At 35.3% G+C, this 21,705-nt stretch overlaps 3 protein-coding genes across 3 annotated transcripts; all 3 read right to left on the reverse strand.

Annotated features, from left to right (window-relative positions):
- Window positions 1-2,797, reverse strand: cep15 (centrosomal protein 15). Its single transcript, XM_081356998.1, has 4 exons — window positions 2,553-2,797; window positions 2,301-2,424; window positions 913-981; window positions 1-532 (listed from the first exon to the last, which is right to left on the reverse strand). The coding sequence occupies exons 1-4, from the start codon at window positions 2,627-2,629 to the stop codon at window positions 341-343; spliced, it is 462 nt and encodes a 153-aa protein (XP_081213124.1). The 5' UTR covers window positions 2,630-2,797; the 3' UTR covers window positions 1-340.
- A 3,197-nt stretch (window positions 2,798-5,994) lies between these two features.
- On the reverse strand, window positions 5,995-11,219 carry LOC308686130 (opioid growth factor receptor-like). The gene is made up of 8 exons (XM_081358519.1): window positions 10,887-11,219; window positions 10,177-10,245; window positions 9,778-9,816; window positions 9,566-9,620; window positions 9,374-9,452; window positions 9,214-9,280; window positions 8,889-9,037; window positions 5,995-8,790 (listed from the first exon to the last, which is right to left on the reverse strand). The coding sequence occupies exons 1-8, from the start codon at window positions 10,959-10,961 to the stop codon at window positions 8,412-8,414; spliced, it is 912 nt and encodes a 303-aa protein (XP_081214645.1). The 5' UTR covers window positions 10,962-11,219; the 3' UTR covers window positions 5,995-8,411.
- Window positions 11,220-11,719: 500 nt separating this feature from the next.
- LOC308686128 (opioid growth factor receptor-like) lies at window positions 11,720-16,439 on the reverse strand. Its single transcript, XM_081358517.1, has 8 exons — window positions 16,095-16,439; window positions 15,836-15,904; window positions 15,196-15,249; window positions 13,865-13,919; window positions 13,673-13,751; window positions 13,506-13,572; window positions 13,178-13,326; window positions 11,720-13,076 (listed from the first exon to the last, which is right to left on the reverse strand). The coding sequence occupies exons 1-8, from the start codon at window positions 16,290-16,292 to the stop codon at window positions 12,461-12,463; spliced, it is 1,287 nt and encodes a 428-aa protein (XP_081214643.1). The 5' UTR covers window positions 16,293-16,439; the 3' UTR covers window positions 11,720-12,460.
- Between the last annotated feature and the right edge of the window lie 5,266 nt (window positions 16,440-21,705).

The following is a 21,705-nucleotide window of genomic DNA, read 5'->3' on the forward strand; positions in this document are numbered from 1 at the left end:
GCCCTTGAGGCAAGCAAAAACATACCAAAATTTAATTTCAAAGTGAACTATCCCTTTAAACATTGATAATAATAAGAAATGTTTTCTGAGCAGCAAATCAGCATATTAGAATAATTTCTGAAGGATCATGTGACACTGAAGATTGGATACATCTTCATACCGAAAATGTACATACCGTGATATGCATATTGCAACACATTGCGATATCTTAAATATTTTAATAGGCTACTTCAAAAAGTTGCGAAAAGTTAAAGTTTTTGGTCGACGCATAAAGCGGAGAATAGACCGGGCACGCGACACTTACGTGTGATCATTTATTTGGACAAGCTCCACGCATCATTCAGACAGCTGATTTAGGTTTGGGTCGAGGGGGTTTACCCCTGCATTGCACAGGTGAGGCATCTCGTTGCCTAGTTTTCAGTCTCTGTTGCCTAAGCAATCTCTCAGTCTCACTCACCGGCGGCTGTCCTTTCCCAAGCAAATACTGCTCCCATTCTGGCAGTTTCCTTTCAACTGAGGCCCAATAACGAGTCTATGACAGGACGACAAAAGACCAACATAGTTAAAAGAGCAGATAATTCATAAATATTTACTTCTGCACAACATTCTTATAACTTGTGTAGCTAAAACATTTAATACTGGCATTTGCATTTAAACTAGAGCAGCTGTCTTGTTGTATATATAAAAAAACACATATTATATTTACTTTACAACTGCCTCTTTTCAATTCATTATGATGGCACAGATGGGCACACAGTTGCTGTTGGCATCATCTAGACAAAAAGTACTTCAAATGGAACATTTACTATAACCTGCTTAAACGCTGTGCAACAATTTTATTTTATGAGACAGAAAGTAAGGATGTATGCTAGTCAAAAACCTCAAGGTTTATAATGTAAGCTAGTCAAATACCTCAAGGTTAATAATATCCGGATGAAGGAGCTGTCTGGTTTGAAGATTTGTTTCAGCATTCTGTAAATCCTGCAACAGAAACACACACATAAATACAAACACATTTCAAATACATTTTAAACATCCAAAATCAATTTAAGAATTTAATTTCACTGGGCTAAGAAGTTAGGAGGGTCATGCTATGTAATTCTGGAGATTTTAAAAAATATGTATGCATGTGCTGCAATTTAACACAGTATTTCTAAACAATTAAGAGTGCCTAACATGATTTGCTGTTGCTGATATCATACAAATTTCCATTTTTTTTTTAAGTAATTTTTACTGGATGTCATTTTTTAGAACAAGACAAGCCAGCTAATACAACGAAACATCACAAAAGTAACAATTGATAATAATAATAATAATAATAATCCATAGTATGGTAACACTTTACGATAAGGTCGCATTTGTTAACATTAATTAATGTATTAACATGAACTAACAATGAGCAATACATTTGTTATTTATTAATCTTTGTTAATGTTTGTTAATAAAAATCCAGCTGTTTATTGATTGTTCATGTTCGTTCACATTGCATTAAGTAATGTTAACAAATACAACGTTTCATTTTATTTAATAATGTATTAGTAAATGTTGAAAATAACATTAAGATTAATAAATGCTGTAGAAGTATTGTTCATTCATTATGTTAACGAATAAAACAAATTGTAAAGTATTACTGATAATACTTACTAGCCTATGTACCTTTTCTTTTACAGATTTTTTTTTTTTTTTAACAAAAGACAAGCAGGATTGAAAGTGAAAACTAATGTTATTGCATTTTATACATTAATACAAATTGTGAGTTTTATATTTTATGCAACATATTAAAGGGATAGTTCACCCAAAAATGAAAATTCTGTCATCATAGACTCTCCCTCAAGTTGTTTCAAACCTGTATGAATTTCTAATTTCTGCTGAACACAAAAGAAGATATTTTGAAAAATGTCTGTAACCAAACAGTTGACGTGTCCATTTACTTCCATAGTAGGAAAAAAAATACTATGGAAGTAAATGGACACGTCAACTGTTTGGTTACAGACATTTTTCAAAATATCTTCTTTTGTGTTCAGCAGAAATTAGAAATTCATACAGGTTTGAAACAACTTGAGGGAGAGTCTATGATGACAGAATTTTCATTTTTGGGTGAACTATCCCTTTAAGACATACAGTGGATACACTTTATATCAACTGTATGATGGAACATGAAAATGTAAGAACTCATTCCATCTTCATACCATCAGTATATCAGAGTAATTAGTTGAAAAATATTTTACTGTACTTATGTTTGGAATACATTATCATATAAAGGCATAGTACAGTATAGGCTATAATACAGGGATCTTAACCTTAAGGATCTGAGCATTCCTCTCCTTCGCTGCTTGAGACATCAGACACTGCTGTTTCTTCTTAGCCTTCTGCTGTTCATTGTGCGCTTCCATCTGCTGCAGCAGTAATGCTCTTTTTCCCAGTCTACACGAGGAAAATGATATCCATTAAGCCGTACAGTTTCATAACAAGGAATGAATGACTGGGAGAGACTTTTTAACCGACAACTAACGTTAGAGCTTTATTCTCAAAAACAAACTGAAAGAACTCACATATCTTCATGTTTCTGGCTAAGTTCTAACTCTTCATGTGTATAAGAGGCCATAATGTAACGTAGTTTCAAAGACATAAAAAAGAAACCCAAATTCTGTCATTTGACTGAAACTTTATCTAAAGAAATGTCGCTACTTCATGCAGTCAAAACCATAACAAGCCCTTCTGCGAGCATACTATCTAAAAAAGCAAAAAGCCTGGCGTAACCATACCAACCACCGTGTGTGCGGAAATGACTGCTCGTGAAAAAAGATTAGCACAAGTGCGCCATCTACTGTTGGGAAGAGTATGTTGAACATAACATTACAGTGATTTTGGCTCTTTTAAAATGAGTAAATTATTATTTAAATTTGGGTCAGTTTAAATATCATTTTCCTTTTCTTTCTGTTGTTGCTTTGTCAGTCGTAACTTAAATATTCATCTTTGTGCATAAAAACCACACTCAATACACTGGAAATAGATCCGAGTAGCCTTATATCTAAGCAGACCCAAAGAATAGCCTACAGAAAGTCAGTACAATATGGGGACAAAAATAAACAATTTATTAATAAAAAGTATAGCCTAGTAAAAATAAAATTCCAAGCACGAAGCACGAAGTGTTTGAAGGATGAAACCAATAACAAACTTGTTTTTGTCCTTCTTTTGTTATAATTATTATATTATATTAAGTTAACAAATGTGTGTATCTAGGCTATTGCATGCTCTGTATTTATGTTTACCAGTCTCCCTATTTATCAGTCGAATTACTATTATTGGCTTTAACAGTAAAATCATAATACACTAAATATGCAAGTAAAGCTTTATTCATATGTCACCTCTTTACAGAAGAGAAATTCACAGAAAAAAACACACATAGAAAAAAGATAATAAAATCAATAAAATATGCATATATATATATATAAAGTGGGTTGCCAAACATGTTGAGAACCACTGATCTAGATAATCATAGCTGTCATCATTATACTCTTATCATCGGACTCTTATCAGACTGCAAATTCCTTCTCATTTACCAGTCCTCTTATATGAAAACGAAAATGAAAAGTAAAGAAATTAACTCAGGGGCTGTCATTAAATTAATGTTTGACTAGAACAAAGTTGAAATCCATTATGAAAGCTACTTCCCCTGAATGTGATTCTGAAGATAAACCTAACCATGGAAGGCCCATTCATAAACCACAGCAAAATAATTTATGTTTTTTTATTTTTTGTACTTAAATGTATGGAAACATATCAACAGATTCCATGAAAGCAAAGTACAAAGCACGTCATGTCATAAATTGTTGTGAAAGGCATTTAAAGAATTTTCTGCAATAAAAACAGTTTAAAGTTCACTTCAGATCTATTATAGTCATTTAGATATCCATGTCTCAAATAGAAACCATGCAATCAGGTTCCTTCATCTATACTTGCCTAACCTTGTACTATTGCTTTCATCTCTTTTCATATGGCCAAATTATTGACATTCTCAGCAAAAACATTTGCTGTTTCCATGTGCATGTGCTTCCTCTATATCTGTCCATTTTGTTAGGAGTTAGACTTGCATCCAAGCGGGGTCAGCCCTATGTTCCCACAACCCTATGTTCCCACGGCCCTATGTTCCCACATTTCTAAGAATTTTTTTTTTTTTTACGATTTGTCTAAACCCCAGTTACGGGTAGGTTTAGGGGTGGGGTCAGGGGTAGGCCATTTGTGGGAACATTGTCTAAACCCCACTTACCGGTAGGTTTAGGGGTGGGGTCAGGGGTAGGCCATTTGTGGGAACATAGGGCTGTGGGAACATAGACATGCTCCCCATTCAAGCATGGCGAGTGTGAACACTGCGAGCTGTTCCTGATTTAAGTGCTCTGCCCTCGTCTCGCCTATTTCCAATGGCAAGCCCCCACATTGAGATCATGGGACTCGTGAGTTGATCTGGCTGAGGAGCCGAAACCCTTTCTCTTGTTCTCTCACCAGGTCGAGAGGTCTTCGCGCCTGCTTTCAAAGCAGCAATGGTCTCTCACCTTCTTCGAGGACCTCCATGAGTTAACTTGTTCATGGGGAAAACCTTATTCGTCACGTCTTTGTGACTTTGACGTCAACTTATTCGACTAATGTGGGTACAAGGCTTCGTGGTTATATGACGATGCCTCAGTCAGGGCTCCCCACCAAGCCATGCGAAACAAAATCCACCCTGGTGGGTAAAGCATTTCAGTCAGTGGGTCCTGCTGGTGCTGCTCTGCACACTATGGCGGTCTTACAGGCATACCATCCTGACCTGCTGAAAGATCTGGGAATGTGCAGGAGAATAGATGAGGAGGCCTTTTCGGAACTTCGCCAGGCCACAGATTTGTCTCTCCGGGCGACTAAGCAGACGGCCCGTGCTATCGACCGTTCCGGAGAGGCATCTGTGGCTAAACCTCATGGGCAACAAGGACAGGGACAAGGTATTTCCGCTTGATGCCCCTGTGTCACCTTCCGGACTGTTGCAAACAACAACATTTGAATGAATGGCAAAACTGATCATGGTTCACATACCAATCATACCTTATTTTTGGATGTTTTATTTTCGTATTCATCCTCCCATGTGGAGTCCAACCTGCACTCATCATCTGATTCCATGTCAATAGGCTATTGGGAGTATATTGCATACTCAGGTTCCTACTAAGACATTTCCAAGTACTAGTCGAGTATACAAAAATTGTATAGCAAACACACAAACCCAGACTCAATAAAGTGCTCAACCTTCACTCTGTTAATAGAAAATTACCTAAAGTATTTCCAGTGCAGTTCAGCAAAGAATGACAACTCAAGTAGACTAAAGGGTTGCCAAGTCTTCCATTAAAGTTCAGACTCAGTAAAAAGGCTAGGATTTAGGTCTTTACAGATATATATAACCAGTGGTGAACAAAATTAAAGCAGTATGCCTAGACTAAACTGGTACATATTTTTGCTATTTGCTAGCTCCAAACTTTAATAATAATCTTAATAATAATCTTAAATTCCCAGGATTGATGGTCTGTTTTTGATTTTAATACATACTGTAGATAAAAAGCAAAACATAATGACAGGAAATGAGACAATTACAGGAAATGGTGGCTTCCAGTTATTTATTCCCACGGAAACATGACTGTACACAGTTTACAAAACTCCAGTTTATGTGTGCTTTAGTATGTTGCTTATTTGGTCAATTTGTAGCTAGAACTAATTAAATTTTAATCCCACTTAACATAATTATTATGATAAAGTGACATGAAACAAATGTGGAGTTTTTAATATGAAGACAGTTTACCGTTGTATACTGCATAGTGTGCAGTAGCCTATTCCACTCTGATAACGTGACAGAGATTAAACCTTCTCAATTAGAATGTAACTTCCAGTAGTTTTTTTATTTATTATTTTTTTATATTAATTTGACATTTTATATGAATTTGACATTGTGCTTTTCAATGCTCAGTGTGGTTTATAAGAGGCTGTAGTTTAATATTTTATTTGTATCAGTAAAAGCAACATTTTATCAGTGGGAAGACATTCATTTGCTTCAGAAATAGAAACCTTAATAATAAACCAAAAGAGTATAATTTTACATGGGCTACTTCAAAAAGAATCACTAGTATTGCATTTATAAACTGTTTTTTCATGGTGCAACCTATGCTTCATCATCACAAGTTTCAAATTTCAAAGTTGTCAGTTTATCAGTGAAGACTAAATTGAATTAATTTATCAGTACACTTCACAATAAAGCAAAAGTAAAAATAAAAAAAAAATAATCAAAAATACAAATACAAAACCGTCAATACATAAATTTTACTACAAGGCAGACAAATACGAAAACAACTTTACTGCATAACTGATTGAAATATATACACAGGATTCTTAAAAAAATAGTTTGACCTGAAATGAAAATTAAGTCATCATTTACTCACCCTAGTGTTGTTCTAATGCTGTATGCCATCTTTTTATTTTGGACTTAAAATTTAGATTTTTTTTTTAAAAGCCCTGCTTGTGCTTTTCCATATAATGGCAGTGAATAGTGACCATCATCAAGCTTTTTAAAAAAGACGCAGAAAAATCACAGAATGATCTCATGAGTGATTTAGGGGTATAGGGTTTGGTGAATAGCAAACTGAAATCAAATGTATTATTTAATGAAAATCCTGACCGTTCTGTGCACAACAACGCGAAGTGTGTGTTCATGAGACATACAGTATTAGCACCACAGTTCAATCCGACTCACCCAGAAAAAGCAAACAAGTTGTGAGAAATCAAGATTAATAAATACGCGATTTCCTTTCGTGGTCCAAAAAAGAAAGAAGGGCATATGGCATTAGAACAACACCAGGGTGAGTAAATTATGACAATTTTCCTTTTATGGTGAACTATCCATTTAAGCAGACAGTTTGCCTCGTGCATACAGTTTAACAGCATCAACAGCAAGCCAAAGAGGGAAAAGTTTTTTATACACTTACATTATTGCTCCGTCCATGCAATTCACGCGCATTCTTAAATGAGCATTTTAGTGGTGGCCAAATGGCACTTTAAAATTAGTCAGAGCTATAGAAATGTATATTTTACAAGGAAATATGAAGATATAGGGCCCTATCTTGCACCCAGCGCAATTGACTTTGTACACCGACGCATGTATCATTCCTATTTTGCACCCGCGCACAGAGGACTTTTCCCTCCACAGACACACGTCGGTAAGTTAGGAAATACACTTGCGCTCCCCAGGGCCGTTCAGCACAAAGAGGAGGCGTGTTCCGGCGCAAACGTTCCTTCATGCTATTTTGCAGGTTTAGAAAACAATTGCGCCACTAACCAGGAAAAAATAGTTTAAAGTCAGTGGCGCGTTGCGCATGTTATTCATATGCTATTTTAAGGGCGCATGCTTGGCCATAATCAATGTAGTGTGTGTGCACAACGCGCATACACTTTGCTTCTCTCATCTACACAGAAGCAGCAGTTTTCATTTTTGCTAATCATACATTATTACGATAGATAGATAGATAGATAGATAGATAGATAGATAGATAGATAGATAGATAGATAGATAGATAGATAGATAGATAGATAGATAGATAGATAGACAATTTATTATAAAAGCATACATCTAGCTTACACATTTACCCAAATTATCATACGCCTGTTTAACCGAAGTTAATTTGGGTGTGTTTCTCCATTTCAATGTCACTTCTCTGTCTTTTACGGCCGTGACGAGAGCGTTGCTCTCCTTGGCTGTGAACCGCTCCTGGCGCGCGCCTGGCAAATCCGCCGTTACAATAGCAATCCGCTATGGAAAAAGTGCGTCTGCTCTTAAAGGGAATGTGAGATGACGCTCTGATTGGTTTATTTCACGTTACACCCAAACCACACCTATGAATAATGAAGCTACTTCAGACCAACCCCTTTTAGATTTGCGCCGGGCGCAAGAGTCATTTATCCCGCCGGGAAAATAGCAACAGGGCCCAAGACCCGCCCACAAAGTTACTTGCGCTTTGCGCTTGACACTTGCGTTTCAGATCGTTAAAATAGGGCCCATATAATCCTGAAGATAGATTCCTGTGATTAACACCTTGAAAGCACACAAATATTTATGTCCGTTTTTGCCCCGTGATCGTCAGTCTCTGCTTTTGAGGCTGAAGGTGCCTCGTGTATAACGTGCCGCACTATTACTTTCAGCTAATAAAAGAAAAATACTACAATTTTCTAGTGTTATATTTTGATTGGTTGGGGCATTCTACAGCCCTTCATAAAACTGCTCAACACACCCAACTAAGATTCTTTTTAATCAACACACAAATCTAAAAAAACAGATTAACACTATGTGTGCCTAAATTCTGTTTGGGTGGGCAAGGTTAATTGAACCACATGGTGACATGATATCATCGACGTGACGTGCCAAACAAACATGGAAACCATTCTGTTGTTTTTTTATCTTGCGCGTGCCCTGTGCGCCCCCGGCAAGATGCCGCCCTGGGCGATTGCCCATGTCGGCCATGCCTAATTCTGCCACTGCCCCAGACAAACTGTTCTCGGGGCTTAAAATGATTAAAGGCAAATCTAACCAGCTCTCGTCTCTCTGATTTGTCCAATACAGCAAAAATAAAGTAATCAAGAACACTTTGTTTCACATGCTGAAGTTGTTCCTTCACAAGGGTTTCATGGAGGAAGAACTTGACCAGTGGGGCCTGGTAGTGCTGCAATCCTAGAGTCCCCAAACACTTCAGTATGCGTGTGATGCGCAGGTTATTGTGTGAATATCTGCAAAATCAAAGAAAAATCTCTCACCACTGGAAACGCCTAGAAGTATTAAAACAACATGCAATTTAACAAACAGAATAAACATGACAGTAAAAAACCTGTTCAGGTTCCAAAAGCGATCCATCCAGTTAGGAGCACGGTCCACCTGTCCTGTTGTTTCGTTGACCAAGCGTATACCATAGAAATCCAACATGAGCTTATATGATTTCACCAATTTCCTCTTTGCTTCTTCATCTTTACGAAAAACCTGGAAATCAATTCATCAGATGAATTTAAAAATTTAGTTTTTTAAATACCTTAACCAGCTTCTGAACCGAGACTGATGTGCACTCCAAAATATTAAAATCCTGTCAGCCAAATCCTTCTTTTTTAAGCTGGTTGGTAAATAGAGTTGAAAAACATCTAATTGCGTTTTAAACTGACCTTTATTTCCGTTTTTGTGAGCGTATGTGCATCCGAATTAAGCCCTCGCTCTTGTATTGGAAACAACCTGAAAAGTTGTGAAATGGTTAGTTGAGGTCATTCAAATGTGCTAAAACACTTTCAGTAAAGAGTGCAATAATGAAGTGTTACAGTATCTAACCATTGAATGTAGGAGTGACAGTCTTCCAGCAAGTGATATTGACCCTTCCACTTTTGGTGAAAGTCATCAATGCGAACACCTGCGCAAATAAAGGTAATATGCTAATGCATTTGCCTTGATTGAATGACACTTGTATTAGACAAATAACAATAAATTGTGTCATTTAAATATTGAACGAGCAAAATGCCATACCACAAGGTGAAGATTTTATTTGACCATGGTAAAACTCCAGGTTATAGAAGCGGCCCTTGACAACAACAATATCAACAACAATAAAAAATGAAAAAAAAAAAAAACACTAAACCCATTCTTAAGCATCTGCTCCAAATCAAACCAGTTTTGATCAGACATGGCTAATTCTGAGTGTATACTGAATAGTATAAACTCTGTGATGGATTACTTACCAGACCTGGTTCATCATCATCGTCATCATTATCAAGGTTCTAGAGTTAAAAACAAAGACAAAGTTATCATGTAAGACTGGGTTCTGACGATATTTAGACATGTTTGTATGATTTAGATTCTCACCTATGTTTTACCTCATATGTGTATCAAAGGAGGAATGTGAGTTGGCATGTTAATTTGACATAGGAAAAGCTGTCATGACACCATAAGGAGCTTTTCTTTATTAAAAATCAAATTTCTATGATGGTATGCATTATATGATTTTTCTAATTTAGCAGTTTTCTAGTTTAGGAGAAAGATTTATCTTTTTTTCCCTTGCTCAGATGATATCTTCATTAAAAAGTGGCACAACATATAAACTACGCCACTCTTCCTTGTTTGAAAAGAGTTAAACGTACCCGGACACTATGCCGAAACTCTTGCATGTCCTTTGCAGCACACATGTTCCTGCGACTCCTTCTGCAGATCTTAACAAAACAAATCCCAAATGAGACAGCAGTTTGTAAAACAATTAATAAAAAAAATTATAAAAAAATTATATATATATATATATATATATATACATTCACAGAAATATAAAGTAGGAGGAATGGGAGGCTAATTAGCATAAGACAATGTTTTAGGTGGGGTTGATTCAATAATATTAATAATAATAATAAACAAATAAAATAAAAATAAAACAAATATTTCTATTTGAACTCTTAACTGCATTTCAAATTCAATGTCTAATAGGCCTATATCGCAGATTTTAAGGTGTAGGCTACATTTTGCCGCTGCCTAAGTAGCAAAGACAAAAAAGTAGCAGCACGAATGACGTTAAATAATCCAGTCAGGTGCGTTATTACGGTATAGGCCAGTATACTGTAGTTCGTATAGCTATAAAATCATAAATCATAGATAAACAACGACTTAGTAACAAAAAATTTTATAACAAATGGAAAGTTGTAATTATGTTCACTTGGTTATGCATTATTTTAGGATAACAACAACGCGTCACTAGACATCTAGGGAATGAGTAAAGACATGGTCGATTCTGGTTCAGGGACTTTATTCAAGCAAACAACATGTACCTAAAACAAAACAAGACAGCACTGACGTCCAAACATACCTTCTTCCTGGGTGGTTTATGATGGTATTCATCCTCCCATGTGGAGTCAAACTCGCACTCATCATCAGACTCCATGTCAAGTATCGAAGTATTTCTAACTCAGGTTACTACTAAGAAAACGCAGAGTCCGAGTATATAAAAATCTCACAGCAGACACAATAACCAAGACTCTAGAAAGTGCTCTGCTCAACCTTCCCACTGTCAAGAGAAAATAAAAGTCGAAGGTCACAGTGAACCGAAAGTGTTTCTAGTACAGTTCAGCAAAGAATGTATCAATTCCAGTTGACTAAAGGGTTGCCATGTCTTCCATAAATGTTCAGTAAATATGAAGGCTAGGATCTAAAAGCGGCCTTCAGGTATTTAGCCAATGGTGGCACGAAACAAAACAGCAGGCCTAGACTAAACTGGCACTTATTGTTTCTATTTGCATGATTCAATCTTTAATAACAATCTTTAAGAATGTTCTAAAAAAAAATTTATATAAAACAGACTACCAGAAAATACTCAGGCTTAATTTGAATACAGACATAAAAATGTAAACAAATAGTCCCTTCAAGTTATTATTCAAACAGGAGTAGGCTATATACTGTAGTTTACGAAACTCCAAATTATGTGTGCTTTAGGATGTTGCTTATTTTGTGACTTTGTTGCAAGATCTAACTACATTTTAATCCCACTAGATAGAATTATTCGCATAAAGTGACAAGCAACAAATGTATAGGCTACTTATGAAGACCGTGTACTGTTGTATACAGTATGTAGTGTGCAGAATGTTTTAAGCCAGTATTCCACACTGATAATGTAACAGAAATTAAACCCTCTCATTTCTGATTTTTCTATCAGCTTTAATATTCATTTTGATATCCATGACTCTGTTTGGCAATATGTTCAGTGTGGTTTTAACAGGCTCTATTTTAGCATTGTATTTGCATCAAACAGCATTTTATCAGTGGGAAGACATTAATTTGCTTCAGCAATAGAAACCCTTATAACAAACCAAAGCAGCATATTTTTTACATTCTTCAACAGAATAAGATATTATAGTATTGCATTTATACACAGCATACACATTCCATTTTATAGTATATTTTTGAATCACATAATTAATCAGCTAAATCATGTAATTAAACTTTCAAAGGCTTCACACTTCAGCGTAAGGCATAAAAATACAATATTTCCAGTAATCTCAATAAAAGAATAATCAGAGTAGGTCAAATCAGAGAACTCACATATCTAACATTTACTGGTGGTAATTTTCATAGTGCAACCTTAGCTTCAAGTTTCAAGTTTTTTTAATTAATTACTTGTGAAGAAGTCAGGTTCAAGTCAAAATTGTCAGTTCTTCACCGAAGAGACTAAATTGTCTTAATTTATCAGTACAATCCATAATTAACAAAAGTAAAAAACAAATATAGCAACAACAACAACGGCAGGCAAATGTACTTTTATGATGCTATCTCCTTTTATCAATCTGCTAAATCAAAATAGTTTTAAGAAGTCTTTAACTTATAAAGGGAGTTCCAATATATTTTCTGTATTTCAGTTTTGGGGAACAAACATGGAAACTCATGACGCTAACATAAATGGCTTGCTAACTTTTTGTCATATTGTACCTCTCCTTCCTTCTTGGCATCACTATCACTCAACTCTTGATTTTTCTTTACATCATTATCTCCTGAGTTGCATGAACTGTTATCATCTGAATCATGTTCATCTTTATTATTTTTGTCTGAACCCGTTTCGACTGGCTGCACATCTGCTGCCTGCTGATCTTCTTCCCTGTTTATTTCATTTTCAATATTTCTGACATGATTATTGTCATGTGTTTCGTTCACATCATTTGTTATCTCATTGGTTTCCCTTTGCTCCTTATCTTCTGCTGTGTTATTGTCTTTATTCTCTTCATTTTTGCTATCTACTTCACCTGACAGACACTTCTTGGGGCCCCAGACAAACTGTTCTCGGGGCTTGAAATGATTAAAGGCAAATCTAACCAGCTCTCGTCTCTCTGATTTGTCCAATACAGCAAAAATAAAGTAATCAAGAACACTTTGTTTCACACGCTGAAGTTGTTCCTCCTCAAGGGTTTCATGGAGAAAGAACTTGACCAGTGGGGCCTGGTAGTGCTGCAATCCTAGAGTCCCCAAACACTTCAGTATGCGTGTGATGCGCAGGTTATTGTGTGTATATCTGCAAAATCAAAGAAAAATCTCTGACCACTGGAAATGCCTAGAAGTATTGAAACAACATCAATGAAATTCAACAAAAAGGAAAAACATGACAGTAAGAACCTGTTTAGGTTCCTAAAGCGATCAATCCAGTTAGAAGCACGGTCCACCTTTCCTGTTGTTTCATCGACCAATTGTATACCATAGAAATCCAACATGAGCTTATATGATTCCACCAATTTCCTCTTTGCTTCTTTATCTTTGCGGAAAGCCTGGAAATCAAACGATCAGATGAATTTAAACATCCTATATTATTCAGCTTCTGAACTGAGACTGATGTTTCCTCCAAAATCTGACAAATCCTGTCAGCCAAATACTTTTTAAACTGGTTGGTAAATATAGTTGAAACACCTAATGTAATCTAAAATCTAATGGCATGTTTTAAACTGACCTTTATTTCCTTTTTTGTTAGCACATGTGCCTCCCAATTAACCCCTCGCTCTTGTATTGGAAACAACCTGTGAAATGATTAGTTGAACGATGGTCATTCAAATCTAAAACATTTTAAGGATACATAATAGTTAAAACATGCAATAATGAAGTGTTAAAGTATCTAACCATTGAATGTAGGAGTGACAGTCTTCCAGCCAGTGATATTGACCCTTCCACTTTTGGTGAAATTCATCAATGTAAACACCTGCGCAAACAAAGGTAATATGTAAAAGCATTTGCCTTGATTGAATGACACTTGTATTAGACAAATAACAATAAAATGTGTCATTTAAATATAGAACGAGCACAATGCCATACCATCAGGTGAAGATTTTATTTGACCATGGTAAAACTCCAGGTTATAGAAGCGGCCCTTGACAACAACAACAACAATTAAAAAAACAAATAATAAACCCATTCTTAAGCATCTGCTCCAAATCAATACTACTTTGTGGGCTATAAATATTCTAAACTAGGGGTGTCAAAGTCAATTTCTGCCCGGGCCACATACCTTCAAAAGGGCCGACTGAAAATTAAAGACCAATTTCATCACTCATATGCACCAAAGTTTTCAAGGTTTTATTTGGCTATTTTCTTTAACTATGTAACAAACATTATGTTTGTGCTGCAAATCATTTAAAAAGTTCAATTTTAGTTAGTTCAGGGCTTTGCTAAACTTACTATGTAAACTTTTTTTGAAATTAGAAAGTTTTTTTTGGGGGGGGGGGGGTAAGATATTCTATGAAAGAAGTATAGATATAAAGTTTCATATTCCTATTTCCGTGGTGACACATCAAGCTTGTCACTTGACACTTTGCATTGTATTTCAACTAGATTTTGCTATTTAAATACTTTTATAATGACCATGTTAGTTGATTAACTTACAGCAGACTCTGACAGCCGACATGTTTGTAAAACATGAAAACACAGAGGGCATAGAGAACACGTACACACCAAACAATGCACAAGAGAAACACAAGGGCAACACATATGGGAGACTAATCAACAGGGTTGATATAACACAATATCACATAAATTGTTCTTTCCTGTAGGACAAGAAGGCCAAGCCTATAGGCCTATTCGTAACGCTCCAAGTTGATGCTTCCTGCTTTATTTCGCTTGCGTGTCATGTGACCAGGGTGTAGCCTAATCGCAGCCTTTGATCGATATTATCGCAAATGCAATTAATAGGTCAGCCCTAATGAAAATAATCTGTTATTTAGATTAAATATACAGAAAGCGGTCTAAGAATGTTCCCTTTATAATCGCTGGAGGAGCTTTTAATCACACAGCGTGAGTTTATCAGTTCTGGACATTCGTTAAAACTCTGGCTCAGTGCCGCCAGTCAAAGAACGAAAGCAGATTTGAATTTATCAGTTCATCACTTCACACACTGAATGTTTTAAACACATGTGTGATACATGCGAAGGGTTAATATTCCTACAATTAAAGCACTAACTGATTGGTTGGACAGCGCAATCTGAGACGTTTCATTCATATGTGGTTTATTTCTTTTTTATTAACTTGTGGGGCGCATAATGAGGTGGAAATAAGACATGATGACAGTATAATGAAATACTGTAGCCAACACTGACATGCAAGAAGTGGAAAATTCTGAGTGTAATAGTTAAAAAGGATGTATTACTTACTTCACCTGGTTTGTCTTTATCATCATTATCATCATCATCATCATCATCTAAGTTCTAGAGTAAAACACAATCAAGTCAGAAAGGTTTTCCTTTTGTATGATTAAGATTTTCACCTGTTGTTTGTCTACATGTTTCAATGGAGGAATGTGAGTAGACATGCTCATTTGACATAAAGGAGAGTGGGGTGAGACGTGGGTAAACTGTGTTACCTCATTAATGTAGGAAAATATGCACACTTTTTGTTATGACAATAGAAGCTTTATTTATTTTTTTAAAGTCCCATTTTATGGATGTATGAATTAGATGCTTTCATCTAATTTAGTAATGACACATTAGTTTTACCTCTAGATCCTCTCTCCTTGTCAAGAAGCAGAACAGCTGCATTAAAAAGGAGAGGCTGCTCAACGCAGAGCCATGGGTGGAGTGTGAAGTCCAGCTCCCCCTCTCTGAATGGAATTTGGCTTAATGGTTGGAGAAAGAATATCCAACCACACCCTAACCCGACCTATAACTCTATCCCTCCACCCATTAGACGTCTAGAGAAGCTGGACATCATATGAATGACTCTGCAGTGACAGTGAGCACCAAAAAGTGACACATCTTACCCCACTCTTCCTTATATCAAGGTAATGAAACTTACCCGGCAACTATGACGAAAGTCTTGCATGTCCTTTGCAGCACTCATGTTCCTGCTCCTCATTTTGTAGTTCTTTAAACACACACAGAAATACCAAATGAGACAGTTGTTTGTAAAAAAATATTTTCATACTAGAAACAGAAAGTGGGAAGAATAAGCGAAATGGTAGCCTATATAAAACAACGTTCCTAAGCAAGATTCATTGAATAAACGTTGCACAGTCACGATAGGGGAAACAATAAAGCGTTGTGCCCAAACTTACCTTCTTTCTAGGAGTTTTATTTTCGCATTCTTCCTCCCATGTTGAGTCCAACTCGCACTCATCATCTGACTCCATGTTAATTCGGCGAATATTTCGCAAACGCAGGCGACTACGAACACGCCAAAACAAAGTTGCCAAAATACGCACAGATCTTAACACACCCCAGATCAAAGACTTCAGAAACTTTATAAAGTACATCAAGTAAAAAAAAAAATCCAGAATAACCAGTCGAACAAACCGTGCTTAACACTCCCACTATCAACTGTCAAGACAAAACGAAAGTTGAAGCTCATGGTGAATCGAAAGCATTTCAATTCAACAAGGAAGAACAACAGAGCTTGCGTTAACTCGAGGGTTGCCAGGTCTTTCTTAAATGTTCTGCCACAATATCCCAGAGTAAAGAAGATGTACCCAAATAACGTTTTATTTTCTAGCTTATATACATACACAGTATATCAATGTGTGTGAGTTCTCAGTTAAAGTACTAAAAAGTAAACTATTTTAGATTAAATACAGTAGTTTCTGAGCAAATCTATCAAGTGAAGAAGGGACGGACATTTCAAGTTGATCTTCGACATGGTTAAGAGCTGTTTAAACTGGTAAACACTGATTTTTTATTTAGCCTATGATAATTGATATCAAAAAGCATGTGTCACTAGGTTTGATCAAGTGTTTGTAAGGAAAATTGAAATGCCGATTCATAAAATATTGTTCTATTCATTTCTACCATTTGTGAACTTCTAAACAATGACCAGACCTATGCTTAATACTATGCTGATGACCAGAACTATGCTTAATACTATGCTGAATACTATGCTGTATTATGTTGGCTCTTAATACAGAGCCAACAACAGAAGATACTTTGAAGAATGTCGGTAACCAGGCAGTTTATGGACCCCATTAACTTCCATAGTATTTTTGGGCAATGAGGCCCATCAATTGTTTGGTTACCCATATTTTTCAAAATATCTTCTTTTGTGTTAAGAAGATGAATAAAAAATTCATACAGGTTTGGAACAACTTGAGGATAAGAAAATGATGACAAAATTGTCATTTTTGGGTGAACTATCCCTTTAAGTATTTGGTGCAGCTCACTTTTTATAAGCACCTAACAATAGCATGTTTAGTGGCCCCTAGTGGTTGTATTTGGGAACAATGTTAGGTTTCCATTCTAACCAGTTGGGTTTGTAATTTGTAGCTTTGGGAAATATGTCTAAGCAGTTACAAAGATAATCAGTCAGATACATAATTGGTCAAATAGGCCTATGTACAATGTAAAATGTATTTTAAAGATTGTTTACAGAAAAAAAAAACCTCAATTGTTGGCCACATGTTCACTCTCAGAAAAAAAGGTGTCGTACCCTAATGTACAAAAGCAAAAAGGTACGTCTTTGTACCTTATTTACCCCTAAATCGTACATACTAGTACCTTAACTGTACAAATTAGTACATTAAAAGTACATATTAGTTACTTAAGTGTACATATTAGTACCCTTTAGCTTTTGTACCTTAGGGTACTGTCATAGTGATAGCTTTGTACATTTGTTTCTGAGAGTGTTGGTATAGCATTGCAGGACCTCTGTTCAAAATATATGGGCTTCAGTAAATATCTCTATTATATTAATAATCTAAAGTTGTAACAAAACAATCTGTGATAACAACAACGAACTTGCGAACTTGCAGGTTTGAATTAAGAATGCTTATCAATTCCAATGCATTTAGAGTTGCAATTCCAAGAATTAAAATGGAATTAAATTCAGAGAAATTCATAGTGTAGTTTTTAATAACACAGTTAATTTTTCACTTTCAATTAGGTCTATATTTAAATATGTTATTATTATACACAATGTATGATTATTTTAGATGTTCCAGACTTGGGATAGTGTAAAGGGAAAGAATATACAGTTTGTATATAGAAATCGTTATGTCTATGGAAAGTCCCCATAAAACATGGAATCCCAACATGTGTGTGTGTAAAATTACTATTTTTTTAGACTTTAAAATAGAGTCAAAATTTTTTTGGAGTAAATGAATTCTACTAGGCACGACTTATGGAAGCTTGTTTCCGCCACAAAATAAAAAAAATCAAAGATAATTGCGACTTTTTATCTCACAATTGCGAGTTTACATCTCGCAATTCTGACTTTATTTCTCAGAATTGCGAGATATAAAGTCAGAATTGCGTGATATAAAGTCAGAATTCTGAGATATAAAGTCAGAATTGCGTGATATAAAGTCAGAATTCTGAGATATAAAGTCAGAATTGCGAGATATAAAGTCGCAATTGCGTCTTATAAAGTCAGAATTCTGACTTTTTTTCTCGCAATTGCGACTTTATATCACGCAATTCTGACTTTATATCTCAGAATTCTGACTTTATATCACGCAATTCTGACTTTATAACACATAATTGCGAGTTTATATCTCGCAATTCTGACATCTTTTCTCAGAATTGTCAGATACAAAGTCCAATTCTAATTTTTTTTATTTTGTGGCGGAAACAAGCTTCCATAATATGGAAGCTTGTTTCCGCCACAAAATAAAAAAAATCAAAGATAATTGCGACTTTTTATCTCACAATTGCGAGTTTACATCTCGCAATTCTGACTTTATTTCTCAGAATTGCGAGATATAAAGTCAGAATTGCGTGAAATAAAGTCACAATTGCGTGTTATAAAGTCAGAATTCTGACTTTTTTCTCGCAATTGCGACTTTATATCACGCAATTCTGACTTTATATCTCAGAATTCTGACTTTATATCTCAGAATTCTGACTTTATATCACGCAATTGGGAGATATAAAGTCAGAATTGCATGATATAAAGTCAGGATTGTGAGATATAAACTATTCTGAGGTAAAAAAAAAAAAAAAAGTCCGTCTTTTTTTTCCCCTTAGAATTGGACTTTGTATCTCACAATTCTGAGAAAAGATGTCAGAATTGCGAGATATAAACTCGCAATAATGTGTTATAAAGTCAGAATTGCGTGATATAAAGTCAGAATTCTGAGATATAAAGTCAGAATTGCGTGATATAAAGTCAGAATTCTGAGATATAAAGTCAGAATTGCGTGATATAAAGTCAGAATTCTGAGATATAAAGTCAGAATTGCGTGATATAAAGTCGCAATTGCGAGAAAAAAAGTCAGAATTCTGACTTTATAAGACGCAATTGCGACTTTATATCTCGCAATTCTGACTTTATATCTCAGAATTCTGACTTTATATCACGCAATTCTGACTTTATATCTCAGAATTCTGACTTTATATCACGCAATTCTGACTTTATATCTCGCAATTCTGAGAAATAAAGTCAGAATTGCGAGATGTAAACTCGCAATTGTGAGATAAAAAGTCGCAATTATCTTTTATTTTTTTTATTTTGTGGCGGAAACAAGCTTCCATAATGACTAATCAAAATGTATAATGTAATTATTTTTGTTTTGTCACAAAATGTGTGATGTTGTGCATTCTGGAGTAATACATTTTCACTGTAGTGTGACTGTGGAATTTATTTTAATTGGAATTCATTCATTTTCTCTCCCTGTCATTAAAGTTGATGTACTGAAAGGGAGTCAATTCTTAAATTCAGAATTTCGTCCAACCCTGTATGACACAATCGATTTCACATTGATGTTTCAGACAGTTTGACATGCTGTGGACTTACTCCCTTCTTCTAACTTAGAACATCAGAACATGAGCCGCTGATATCATATTAAAGGTCACTGAAGCCCGTGAACATTTCACTCCGCTGACAACCTTTGTCTTGTGACATCTAAGCTCAATATGACAGCATCAACTTAATCCATTTAATATACACATGGTCATTTCAGATGACCTAAGCACTGTATTCTGTTATATATGGTTTGCTGCTGTTTGTTTTTCGTTAGGATTGTGTGACTATTTAGCCTACATCTAGACAAAAAATCTATTTCTTTATCTTTTTCATTTTTCTGTTCTCAAAACAAGTGTGTGTGTGTGAATTTGGTGGTTGATGTCATGATTGTGCATTATTGTTGCAATAGTGTATTATGAACAGCAGATGGCTCTGTGTCATAAACCTTTTCTCAAAGCCGTCACTGCATAAGAGCACTGCATAATATCACTACATGGCTCATCATTCTCCGAGCTATTCAAATACCTGCTGCTAATACACTTGTCAAATGCCACATTTCTAAATCAGATATAAAACCATTTATATAAAACCATTTTACACCAGGATTAAGTCTCAATGAAATATTAGCTCAGCTTATGAACGCTAATTAGTGAATCAAGTCTGTCACCGAGAAAGATTTTGTTACTATTTTAAAAAGCTGTTTTCAGTGTCATTTGACGGAAATATGATTGCTACAGAACGTGCTTGACCAAAACATGCCACATTTTGCACTAAGGTATGCTGCAAATACAGCATTTCATAACAAAAACACATTTTCTACAGGCAAAAGCCATCTAAAAGGCACATGCACGCAGTGTGCATACAACCTGCCAAAAGCATTTTCCCTTTAAAGTTTATAATGTGTAGTAGTGGATTATTCTTGACAGCTTTATGTAACAGCATGTCCGCTGTGGGTGTTAATAATTAATTTGGTTGATTTTCTTTGTTCAGGGTCTTTTGAACAGCTCTACCTTCAGAGACGTTCATACAGCAGAACATTTTCAATGTTTTTCACTGTATTAGACCAGAGAACCACGAATGCAGGTTCAACCTTAGTGTTATTGTTTTCAGCTGCAACTGTTTTCAGCTTGCTATTTAATTTTGCATGAGGTAGTTTGCTACACTGCTATAGACAATGAGATTCTAAAACCTATAAGTAAATACAAGTGAACTTATAAAATCACATAACATTTTTAGCTGCAACTGTTTTCCTCTTATATTAGCACATTAATGAAAAAATGTGTAATAAAATATTCAGTTAGACACCGAAACAACATTACCATTTTTAATACCTTTTCCAAGCAGTTTTACAGGCTTAATCACACATGCAGAATTAGAAATAATTAATACAGCAGAGTAGTGGTGTTTTACAAGTCTGTTATTTAAAAGGTTAGTAAGCGCATCAACAGCTGCCCCATGAAAGGGCCAAAGGACTCAAGTGCTTAAAAGCCCTAAAACTGCATACATTTTTTTTTTCTCAATGATGTAAGATAAAGTGTCAAATTTCAAGATGTTCATCTCCAGTCGTTTAACAGAGATATTGTGTTCGCTAAAGGAAACCTTTCAGACCTCTTCTGCTCTTTCGTATCCTACCTGACCATGTATTTTATTGCTTTCATCTCTCCCCTTACGAAAAAGAAGTATACTTCAAGTTCATTTTATGAAGTAATGTTCAAGTATATTTTTAAGTATACATTATGTAGTAAGTATTACTAATCTCAATATGTACTAGTAGTAAACTTGAGTGAACTATTTTAATACCGCTTAATTGGGACTAAATTGGCCCACGTTTAGTATATAAAATATATGTTTAAGTGTACAGTAGTAAACTTTAAGTGCACAACTAGTTCATAATTACGTTTCTCATTTGTACTGCAAGTGAACTTATACTAGTAGTTTACTGTTTTAATACTTAGCAACTTTGAAGTATACTCTCAGTAAACTACTAGTTTAGTAGT

Source organism: Scardinius erythrophthalmus, assembly GCF_964197995.2.
Source record: "Scardinius erythrophthalmus genome assembly, chromosome: 25".
Taxonomy (NCBI): Eukaryota; Metazoa; Chordata; class Actinopteri; order Cypriniformes; family Leuciscidae; genus Scardinius; species Scardinius erythrophthalmus.

Coding starts and splice junctions, on each gene's coding strand:
- cep15 (XM_081356998.1), bottom strand. CDS start 2,629: ATGTCTTTGAAACTACGTTACATTATGGCCTCTTATACACATGAAGAG. Junction 2,425..2,552: donor AGCCAGAAACATGAAGATAT/GTGAGTTCTTTC, acceptor TTCCTCGTGTAG/ACTGGGAAAAAGAGCATTAC. Junction 533..912: donor CGGATATTATTAACCTTGAG/GTATTTGACTAG, acceptor GTCCTGTCATAG/ACTCGTTATTGGGCCTCAGT.
- LOC308686130 (XM_081358519.1), bottom strand. CDS start 10,961: ATGGAGTCTGATGATGAGTGCGAGTTTGACTCCACATGGGAGGATGAA. Junction 9,817..10,176: donor AGTTTCGGCATAGTGTCCGG/GTACGTTTAACT, acceptor TTTTAACTCTAG/AACCTTGATAATGATGACGA. Junction 9,038..9,213: donor TCACAAAAACGGAAATAAAG/GTCAGTTTAAAA, acceptor ATTGATTTCCAG/GTTTTTCGTAAAGATGAAGA.
- LOC308686128 (XM_081358517.1), bottom strand. CDS start 16,292: ATGTACTTTATAAAGTTTCTGAAGTCTTTGATCTGGGGTGTGTTAAGA. Junction 13,573..13,672: donor TGTCACTCCTACATTCAATG/GTTAGATACTTT, acceptor ATCATTTCACAG/GTTGTTTCCAATACAAGAGC. Junction 13,327..13,505: donor TAACAAAAAAGGAAATAAAG/GTCAGTTTAAAA, acceptor TTTGATTTCCAG/GCTTTCCGCAAAGATAAAGA.